This window comes from Chelonoidis abingdonii, chromosome 15, assembly GCF_003597395.2.
Source record: "Chelonoidis abingdonii isolate Lonesome George chromosome 15, CheloAbing_2.0, whole genome shotgun sequence".
NCBI classification, from domain to species: domain Eukaryota; kingdom Metazoa; phylum Chordata; order Testudines; family Testudinidae; genus Chelonoidis; species Chelonoidis abingdonii.
This window is the reverse complement of record NC_133783.1, coordinates 775441-786483: the sequence shown is the minus strand read 5'-3', so window position 1 is coordinate 786483 and position 11043 is coordinate 775441. Positions and strand designations below refer to the sequence as shown.

Here is an 11043-nt window from a genome sequence, read left to right as displayed (position 1 = left end):
TTCAACACAGCCCGTGTGACATCAGAGTTTAGATGCCAAATCTGTAACTTGCCCTGCCAAGGCCTCCCGGGAGCATTTCTGCGTCGCTGATTTGGTGTTTTGCCAGGTTGGGGGCGGGGCCTGTGCTGAACGGGGCCCCTCCCCTGGCAGCCGGGTGCGGTCGGGGCAGTCGGCTTCTGGGCGCTGCGCCTCGGCCGTTGGTGGGGGCAGCGATTGATGCTCATACCCGCCGGCCCCGCCCCAAGTCTCGCGGGAAGTGACGTCATCGAGCTCGGGAGGGGGAAGCGTTGGTTTCCGGGTTGGCGGGGGTTGCTCAGGAGCCTGGCGCAGTATGGAGCGGCCCCCGGTGGGCGCGGCGCTGCGGGGACACCCCGGAGGCAGCTGCGGCCCCTGGGAAATGCGGGAGCGGCTGGGAACTGGCGGCTTCGGCAACGTCTGTCTGTACCAGCACCAGGTGCGGGGGGGCCTCCAGTAGCCACCCGGGTAACGGCCCTGCCCCCCGCTCGGGTGCCAGCCGAAGCCCCGGTAGCTCCTCCCCCTAATCCCCCTTGGCCTTAGTGTGTCCCGCTATTAGTGGCTTTGTCCTATGGAGGCAGCCTGTTGTCCCCCCCCCCGCAGCTTTTCACAGTTGCTGTCTGGTCACTCGTTGACCCCCTTGGTACTACTCCCCCGGCCAACCGAGTCCATCGCTAAATCCACCCAACCCCTAGTAGCCCCTGCCAAACCGTGTGCCGGTAACTTTTCCAACAGCCACTGGGTAATCCCCGTGGATCCCTGGATAGTGCCCCCATCCCTGGGTAGCACCTGCTGGTCATTTCTACTTCATGTTCTCTGACCCCACTTCTGGGGTAATCCCTCCACCAAACCCACTGACCTCTGGATAACCCCCTCCCCACTGATAATTCACTCCCATCGACCTAATTCTAGCAATTCGGTAACTCTGAGTTGTCCTCCCCTCTGCTTTCCCCAGCTGTCTCCAATCTCAGTGAATCCTGACTGCACTGACCACCCTCAGATACCTAATAACCTTCCCATTCCTGCTCCACATAGATGCTCCTGATAACCTAATGTACTGACCCTACCAGCACTAACAGCCCTCCATCCTGACCTACTCATGCCCCCAGCATTCTGGCCCTACACTGGTCTCCCCACATTGATCCCCAGCATCATGCCCCTCTGCTACAACCATCCCATTCCAGTGTGTTGAAACCGGGCTAATTTCCAGACTGGTTGTTGTGCCATAGCACATTGATTGTTTTTGTTGTAGGATTCAGGTGATAAGATAGCTATTAAATCTTGCCGACTGGAACTAAGCATGAAAAACAAAGACCGGTGGTGCCATGAAATCCAGATCATGAAGAAGTAAGTATGCTCCATCGTGTCCTTTTCCCTTGCTTTTGGAGGATAGTGTCCTCAAATCAATTGGGGAGCATTTGTGTTTCAGACTCACAACTAGACCATAGACTTTTCTTTTGGTCTTAACCTTCTCTTAAGAGGTGAGAGTGAGCATCTTTAGCCCACTGGAAAGAAAGCTGTATTTAAAAAAAAAAAAATCAGCTTTATGCTGATACTGTAAAGAGAAAACACTATAATTACAATAAACTAATAAGCATCTCTTTTCACAGTCTTATAGTTTTATGGAAAAACTACCCTCTGCAGTACAATTTTTTGTTTGCTCCCGGCCCAGACGTGAACTTTCTGTGTGACAGGATTTTGTAGAATTCCAGTTGGCTGTTTTGCTTTCAAATTACTCAGTTTATTGAAGAGAAGGTTGAGAGGTGACTTGATCAATGCATTTAGGCACTGATACGCAGAAAAGAGATCTGAGCAGGTTTTTTTAAAAGCCTGTCCGACAAAGGGACCAAGGACAGGAAGTTAAAATTGGACAAATTCAATCCTGGAATAAGACATGGTTTCCTAGTATTGGAATAGCTTACTGTGGGGAGTGGGGCACCTACTATTTCTTGTAGTCTTTAAAAATCTTTCTGTCGTACTGACTGCCAGATTTGGGGTCGAGCAGCGTGGTATGGGATATGATTCACCTGCAGGGATCATCTGGGCATGACTCACTTAATCAGTTTCCTGCCTGCAGGGGCCTCCTGTCTTCTGCTTGTGGCACACAACAATTTAGTTTAACTCCCAAGTTATTGGATTCAATATAGAGGTAAATTAGGTGAAATGTAATGGTCTATTCTTAAGGCTAAGATTATGTCATGGAAGTCATGGAATCTGTAAAATTTTCATGACCTCTGTGACATTTTCTGGGTCAGTCCTGGGGCAGCCGTGGGTCCCCTCAGCTCCCAGCTTTAGTTTAGCTCTGGTTCATATGTTACTTTCACCCAGGACAGCATATTCTTTATTACAAATATAATGAAATGCTTTTACGCTTAGGTACAAGCCTAGTATCTTGAGAACTACTGACTATGCACTAGTGATCTGATATTAATGTATTTCCATTCTCAGTCTCAAAATAGAAACCTACATTTTTATTTGAAGGTGCCATAGATGTTCAGAAGCTGTAAATAAATGTAGCTTCTAATGATGTTAACATTTAAGGACAAGCTTTTCTGTAATTTGGAACCTGAAACATTGATTGACTTTCTTAAAAGGGTGGTGTGTTTTAGGGTAACTTGTAGTGGACAGACTCCTTAGCTGAGCTGTTAGCTGCACTCCTGACAATTCAACATAAGGAAGTGCACAAGGCAGAGCTGGAGCTGCATTTGGCACATGAGTGCAGCTCAGTGCTTTGCTGTGTACACAGTACCCATCTTGAGAACACCTGCAGCAGTTCAGCAGCTTTCTGCAAGTGTGAAGCTGCAATTAAGGCATCTTGGGCGCCTACTCTTCTGTGTCCCCAGTACATTTATGCGACATATGAATCACAGTAAGCCCAAGTCATCCTAATAATAACTACTTATTTTAATTATTACTATTTAGTGCTAGAAGTATGCATTTCATTTTTCACAAGTGAAATGCCTGGCTCTTGGACCTTGCAGTCTCAGTTGGATAGATACTCTATAATGAAAGGCTTAGGCTGGAGGGTGGGAGCAGAAGTATATGGGCCCAGATCCATGTTTGCGTCCAGTATATTCTGTTGCATAGACTTTCTGCTACTGCTCTGATTCACGTGGCTTTGCTGCAATGGGTTTCATCTTGTTTATCCTGAATATTGCATGTGAGCTATGTGCATTTTCTTTCAGTTTTATGTTCATCTGTTATATATGCTACAAGTGTATTTCTAGTATAGAAAATATAAGTGATCACATAACTAGAGCTTGTTTTATAAGACAGTATTAGGTTAACATAATCCCTGTCCATGGAATTTCTTTATAAAACGGTATGGCTTTCTATGCTGATACAGCACTAGCTTGCATTTTGATAATGGAGTCCAGAGCCTGAATTTGGCCTGAATATGTGCATAAAATAACATCTACCTCTAAAATTCAGCTTCCTCTTGGATGGAATGTGGCCAGCCATTTAACAATTAATTGCTGTGCTTTAGAATAGAACATGAAGTGAACATTACCATAGCCATTTAAAACTGCAGGGAGAATTTTAGGTAAATTATAACTACTCATATTAGAATTTGGTCAAAACAGCAGGGTTCATACATGACATAGACTTCCTAATAAACATGAAAGGTCAGAACTTCTGTTCTACATCTCATCAGAATCACTGTGCCTTCGGTAGCACAGTAACGTTTAATACCACACAGGTTCAGTTCGGACTCAGAGCAAGTATGTCACCCGCTGAATCCACTCTTAGCCTTGGTTTGCTTTCGTCTCCCATCAAAGAACTGATCTGGCACAGTCCTGCTTTGTTCAGTAAGAACTGAAGGGTGACATGCAGTGTCTGTCTGCATAGGTTGAAACACCACTCCTACATGTGAACAAAAACTTTCTTCTTGCAAGAACTGCAGTAGTTTAAAACTTTTGCTTTCAGCATTGTTTCTTTTGACATGGATTTTACTACTTGCTCAAAACCTGTTCAAAGGGTCACAGCAGATTCCATTACCTGACTCAATTCACTGAGATCTGTCAGCTAACTCCTTCATTGGACAGCAATACTGTGACAGGGTGAAATAGTCAGGAACTGATAAGGGCCATCTGTCTGTCACAGGATTGAGAAGGGGGGTTAAGAAGAGTCACTGTTCTCTTTGGGGGTGGGAGGCTCAGAGAAGCAAGGAGAAAGGCCAGGGTTTCAAGGCCAGTGGTGCATCACTTTGTTTCTGTATAATTCATAAATTTGTGTTGAACAAAATATTGGGACACAAGCCTGAAACAGACTTGGACATGGCACTGGTTCTCTCCTGGGCTGCTGAGGGCACCCACCTGCTTATGGATATGTGTGCATTCACTGTCATGCCCGTGCTTTTGTCCACATAAAGGCACTAGAGGCTGTGTTAACGTGGGGAAGGAGAAGTAGAAATAGAAGAAAGAAGAAGGAGAGGAGAGACAGGGGAAGAGGAGAGACAACACTGACTGTAAAAATGGATGACAAAGTGATCACCATATAAACAAGGGCAAAATTTCACAGAGAGCGAGAAAGAGCCTTTTGAGAAGGAACTAGCTGGAAACTGAAAAGGACAAAAATAATAGAAAAGTCAGTCGGAGGGGCAGTTATGATCGAAAGGTAGATGATGTGAGTCAGGCTGCAAAATCTAGAAGGGAAGTAGAGACTAAGAAAGAAAATATTACTAGACAAGAGTTAACCAAAAAAAAAAAAAGAGAGAGATGGAAATGTTTAGAGTGTTATGGAGAGTTTGCTTTATGCAACATACTGAATCTCTTAGTTGACACTGAGTCGGCTGTGTGTTTCCATCAGAATTACAATCTCAATATTCCCAGGTTTGGCCCTTTGGAAGCTCTCTGTTTCCCCTCATGTTAGTTTTGAGACATTGACTGGCATGTTTTCAGACATGACCAGGAAATAGATGTTAGATAGCTAAATGGCTCCCTCTCTCCTTATGTATACATCTTCTACCTATGTAGTGATTTACATAGAAAAGTATCTGAGGCCATCACAGACCTTAACAAATGTATCCTCACAACACCGCTGGGAGGTAAGGCGGTATTATTCCCCTTGTACAGAAATTGAAGTGCAGATTAAGTGATGTTTGCCCATCGTCACACAGAGAGCTGGGACTTGAACCCATATCTCCTTGAGTCCCAATCCAGTCCTTAACCATCAGACCATCTTTCCACTCATCACTGAGCTGCTTGTTCTTAGAAGGTATGAACTTTGTTTATTGCCTTTGAGTAACACTGTGGTAACGTGCTGACAATTACGTGCTGGCCTTAACACTTTTAACATTAAATGTTTTGGGAAAAGAAATCTTACAGTGCACATATTTGAAACACATTTTAGTGATGCTTCTGCTTCTTGAGCTTCTGCTGAAATATCTGTATCAAGATTTTCATCATGCTTTCCATTTGTTTAGGTTAAACAACCCCTGTGTAGTAAAGGCCTGTGATGTTCCAGAGGAGATGAACTTCCTAGTTAATGATGTCCCTCTTCTTGCAATGGAGTACTGTTCAGGAGGTGATCTCAGGAAGGTAAAACCTGCTTGTTTGAAATTATAGCTGAATAAGTGATTTCATAGTTGTGGCTGTCTGTGGGACTAAGTGGATTGGGATTTTTGCACCTGTGTAACAAGTGCAAGTGCAAATCCATAGATGCACCACACCAGTGTAAGAAGGAGTTTGCACCAGAGCATCTTACGGTGGTGAGTAGTACAAGTGCAATCCCCTTTTTACACTGAAGCAGTGTATCCATGTCATAGGAACTACATCAGTGTGGCTCAAATTTTAGTAGTCAAGTCAAGCCCTTATTTAACCACTAGCGTGTTTGATACAGATAAATAATAGAGAAGGTATTCTGGAGTATGTAAAAGTATGAAAGATGTCACACTAAATTGCCAATTTATTTAGATTCTCACATGGCCTCCATTTGTGTAAAATTTTCCTGGGTTGAAGAAGCTACCAAAATGCTAATAGTTCCAATTGATATAGGAATGTGTTTAGGCTACTGCATGGGTGGCTTTCATTTGGGAAGACACTAGAAAGCACTTTGGAAGAAATTCTTAATGGTGTATTCACCAGCACCTTTCAGTAGTTTAATAGAGAGCAATGATATAGAGCAGTACACTTTGTACTCCCTTCCCTTGCAGTGGGAATTGGGAGTGACACTCTTTCATTTGTAGACTAAAAAACAAAGGTAATTAAATGGGAGTTGAACAAGAATTTGATCTTGTATCTAAAATGATGATGAAGGCTCATGACAATAATGTAAATAGCAGACAAGTCAGATGTGCCACAGATTAAGGATTGGGAGAGAGGCAAATAGGCTTTAACAATGAGAGACTTTGAATTCTGTTTAATCAGTAAATAACTTTATCCTATCATATCCATGATTTTTTCCATTTCAGTTTCATCTTCTCTTTGTTTTCTATGCTAACTACTTCTGGCTCTATTTGGAGCAATCCCTTGCTGGATATTCTCAGGAGGAGGAAACTGAAAGTCTGACCCCAGAGGGGACAGGTTAGGGATACAGAGATACCAGCTTGGATGCTGAACTGATAGTATGGATAGCAGGGGCCCCACTCAGAGGTTCTGCCTTGAGTGAATAGGAGCATAGGGAAACCCTAAGGACTAGGAGGAGGGCCAGCCTCAGGAGACCTTGGTTGCATCAGATCTTATTTCAGTGTCGCATTTGTTAGGTTTTTCAGACCCTGAAAGCTGTAGTGGTGCCTGTGGCTGTTCTGGAAGTGAAATGCTCTAGTCCAAATGATCACCTCTAATGCATCACACCTAAAGAGGGAGAAGCATGACAGCATATTTTTAATCACCTGTGATCTCATTTTCATCTCTTTTCTGCGCTTGTGTGGTGACATCTTTATTTTGCACTGATGTCAGTATCTAGTTAAATGTCCGTGACAGCACCAGCCTGGAAAATAATCTGATACTAAGCTGTGGTCTTGTCAGTTACTGCACAGCTTGATCTGTGGGGAATGTTATCTGAAGAGAAATGAGAGTCAGGAACACCTGAGTTTGAAGCCGGATTCTGCCAATGACTCTTTCTCTGTCCTTAGGTAGGCTGTGTAGGCCCTGTCTACACTAGTAGATCACTAATTGCACCAACTTCTAAAAACGTGATCACCCTAGCACATATTTAAGATGCTTTGTTTGGTGATAGGAGAACCAGGACAGAGGATGAAGTCACTAAAGCCAAGGGAGGACAAGATTTCAAGGATAGGAGCCTGGTTGACAGTGTCAGAGGCAGCTGATAAGTCGAGGAGCATGCGGCTGGTGGACAGGCCTTCATGTTTGGGCAAAAACGGATCATTTTAGACTCTGACGAGAGCAGTCTCAGGGAGCATGGAGGGTGGAAGCTGAATGGAGCTGGAGAAAAGAAACTCCGGAGGTGGTTACAGTGATTGAATGAGTTTTGGAAAGAAGGGATTTGGTGTGAGATAGGGGTCTGGATGAGTGTTCTGTAATCAGGAGACAAAAGCCTTTTTCCCCTGGATGAAGAACACATGATGAAAGTTAGAAGTTGAGAAGAGTGAGGGAGAGGGGCTAAAGGAGGCTGGGAGAAGGGAGTGCCTCTGGGTGACATAGAAAAGCAGATGGGAACTTTGTCAGTGATAGGAAGATGTCCCATTGGATGTTATGTTTTTTCCTGAAAGAAATCCTGAGTAAAGGTAGGACTTGAGGGGGTCAAAGATGTAGGGGGGAGGGGTGATTGACTTGGATTGTGGGTGTGGTTCAGTGAGAGGGGAGAAATAGAGCTACTTGGCTGAGACAACGAGTGACTATGTAACGGAGAAATCTGGCATCATTGTGGGGTTTCTGAGATGTGAGAACAAGAGTGGTGAAAAGCAGAAGAGAGATAATAGACGAAGACGAGGTAATGGGAAGAGGGAAGAATTCAGTGATGGAAAGGTCAGAGAGAATAGTATTTGGTGAAGACCAGATCAGGTGAATGAAGTGCTAATGAAATGAGGAGCTGAAGGCAGGAAGGTGGGCAGCTAGCTAGGGATCATTTGGGACATCAGTTTGGAGGCTGAAGTAGCCAAAATGAAAGTGAAGGATTGTGAAGCATGGAAACCAAGAGTTGGTCACATGCCAGCTGACATATAAGGATCTGCTAAGGGCAGTAACTTGCAGGCCAGCATTGGGTGTATCAGCATTGGAGGGTTATGCAGTCATTGCAGAACAGAGCACACCTCTTTCTGATACATTTCAGGCACCAGCATGACTGTGGGGCAGGCTTTCTGCACTGCTCAGATGGTGCAAAGGGAGTGGAGACTAATTGCAATGCCATTAGGGATACCCTAGAGTTCGGGAGGGGGAGTCTCCAGCAGGTGCAGACCCCATATAGCAGACTTCTGTGCCTTCCTACCCATAGGTCCTTGTGCTGGTGTGTGTGACCAAGGTGCCATGCAGTTCCCTCTGGTGGATGGTCCATAGCCAACTTGTTCAGATTAAAGCAGCCATCATTCTGGGTCAAGCAGAGAAAGGGGAGCTGTAACTGGTTCCCTGACAGCCCCTTCACCCCCTTTCTTTACACTGGACATAGCAAAAATCTGGCCCCGTGTGTTTCCTTCCTATTCTTTTCGTGGAGTACTATCCTAGGGACTACAGGGTATCATTCTCCTGTTGTGAGTGTGTGTGTGTGTCTGTATGGATCTGCTCCTTCCTGTTTCTTCTTGTCACTTGGCCTGATTTTTCTTGGCTCCTCAGAAATGGTTTAGACTATTTGTTTAGAGCAGTTGATCCTCCAAGCAATGATCCTGCTCCTGAGACTTGGACCAGTCATAAATTTCATTTTTTTGCTTTCATATATTTTGAATTTGTCAAGATTTTCGGGAATGTGCAGACTCGGGGGCCATGAGCTCCCCATAATGGCTGTCAGTTCGGTCATTGCCTGGCCTCTAAACTGTCTACAAAACTGTGTTATATGTAACTAAAACAGGCTTCACACACTTGGAATCTTCTTTTCAAACCACTTTCCTGCTCATATATACTTTTGTCTTTCTGTACCTTTTATTCTTTCATAAGACCAATTAATTCTGTCGCCCAGTTTATTTAAGTGTAAATGTAATTGTTTTCTCATGTTGCGGTGATTGAGGACAGAAGATATTAACAAATAATTCTTGCATTGCCGACTTAGACATATTTTTCTTTTCTGTAGCTGTTAAACAAACCAGAAAATTGCTGTGGACTTAAGGAAAGTCAAATACTTTCTCTGCTTTGCGACATTGGTATGTAATCTGCTGCCTTTCTTGCCTTTTCATGTTTGCTATATGTAACTGTTTTGGTGTTCCAATAAAAGCAAGTTGTTAAAACAAAGCAGGTATCTCTAGTAGTGGAAGGCTCTTTTTGTCCTGCTTACTGGGATAATTTGTGACACTTAGGGCTTGTCAGCAGCAAAGCAAAGAACCGTGAGATTCCCTCTGAGAATGCCACGCACTCAATATGCAATAAGCCCCTGCCATTTGCTGCGAATTGAAAGAGGGCACAGCCATCCTGGATGCAAGCTATTAGCATGACTTACATATTGCATGCTAACCCAATGTGGATTAACCCCTCACCATGGTGTAGTCAAGGTCCTAGAGTTGTGTGTCCTGAGAAATTGACAGATTTGTATTGTCTACATTAATCATTCAAACCAAGATGATTTAAAGAACATTCTTTGAAGTATGCAGTCACTTATGTGAGCTTTCTAAGCATAATTTACTAATGGTAAAGGGTTTGTGAACACGTGATCTGTATACATGATTCTCTTCTTCTTGGGACTACAGGGTGAGTCAAATCTACCAAAAGAGATCTGTTTGCTTTTGCGGGGAAGAAATGTTGTTTTCTGAGGGCTTACACAAATCTGTTCCACCTTAGGTGTGTGCTTGCCTCATGAATTGCTTTCAGAGAATATTTTCCCCTCAGCTGTACCTATGGGGGCAGCTTGAGCCTCCCTCCTGTCTGATACCATTGTGTGCTGGTATAAGAGGGTGGAGCCACCTCTGGACCCCTTTCAGTTCCTTCATAATGCCAGAGACAGTTGTCGCAGCCACCTTAGATTATTTATTATAGGTGCTTCCCTCAATTCTGTGTGTGTGTGTGTATACACACACACTCCTAACAATAAGAGAGTAAGTTCATTTAGCTAGTTATTAGGGCTGTCAAGTGATTAAAAAAAATAATGATTAATTGTGCTGTTAAACAATTGAATACCAATTATTTAAATATTTTTGGACATTTTCTACATTTTCAAATGTGTTGATTTCAATTACAATGCAAAATACAAAGTATATAGTGCTCACTTTGTATTTATTTTTTATTACAAATATTTGCATTGTAAAACACAAAAATAATATTTTTCAGTTCACATAATACATGTACTGTAGTGCTATCTGTCATGAAAGTTGAACTTACAAATGTAGAATTATGTAAAAAAAAACCAAAACCTGCATTCAAAACCAAAACAATGTAAAACTTTAGAGCCTACAAGTCCACTCAGTCCTACTTCTTGTTCAGCCAGTTGCTCAGACAAACAAGTTTGTTTCAATTTGCGGAGATAATACTGCTTGCTTCTTGTTTACAATGTCACCTGAAAGCGAGAACAGGCATTTGCATGGCTCCTTTGCAGACAGCATTGCAAGATATTTATGTGCCAGATAAGCTAAACATTTATATGCCCCTTCATGCTTCAGCCATCAATCCAGAGGACAGGCTTCCATGCTGATGACGCTCGTTAAAAAAAAATAATGCGTCAATTAAATTTGTGACTGAACTCCTTGCATGTCTTCTGCTCTGTTTTACCTACATTCTGCCATATGTTTCATGTTACAGTTGTCTCGGATGATGACCCAGCACATGTTCCTTTTAAGAACACTTTCACTGTAGATTTGACAAAACACAAAGAAGGTACCAATGTGAGATTTCTAAAAATAGGTACAGCACTGGACCGAAGGTTTAAGAATCTGAAGTGCCAGATGAGGCGGAGCATGCTTTCAGAAATGTTAAAAGAATAACACTCTGATGC

The 11043-nt window shown here is 43.3% G+C and overlaps 1 protein-coding gene across 1 annotated transcript in view; it reads left to right on the top strand.

Annotated features, from left to right (window-relative positions):
* Window positions 1-255: 255 nt before the first annotated feature.
* Window positions 256-11043, top strand: part of CHUK (component of inhibitor of nuclear factor kappa B kinase complex) — a 92615-nt gene continuing 81827 nt past the window's right edge. Inside the window, exons 1-4 of the mRNA XM_032796455.2 lie at window positions 256-454; window positions 1268-1362; window positions 5441-5555; window positions 9196-9265. Coding sequence (XP_032652346.1) covers window positions 332-454; window positions 1268-1362; window positions 5441-5555; window positions 9196-9265 — 403 coding nt within the window. The 5' untranslated portion in view covers window positions 256-331. The remainder of the gene's footprint in view (window positions 455-1267; window positions 1363-5440; window positions 5556-9195; window positions 9266-11043) is intronic.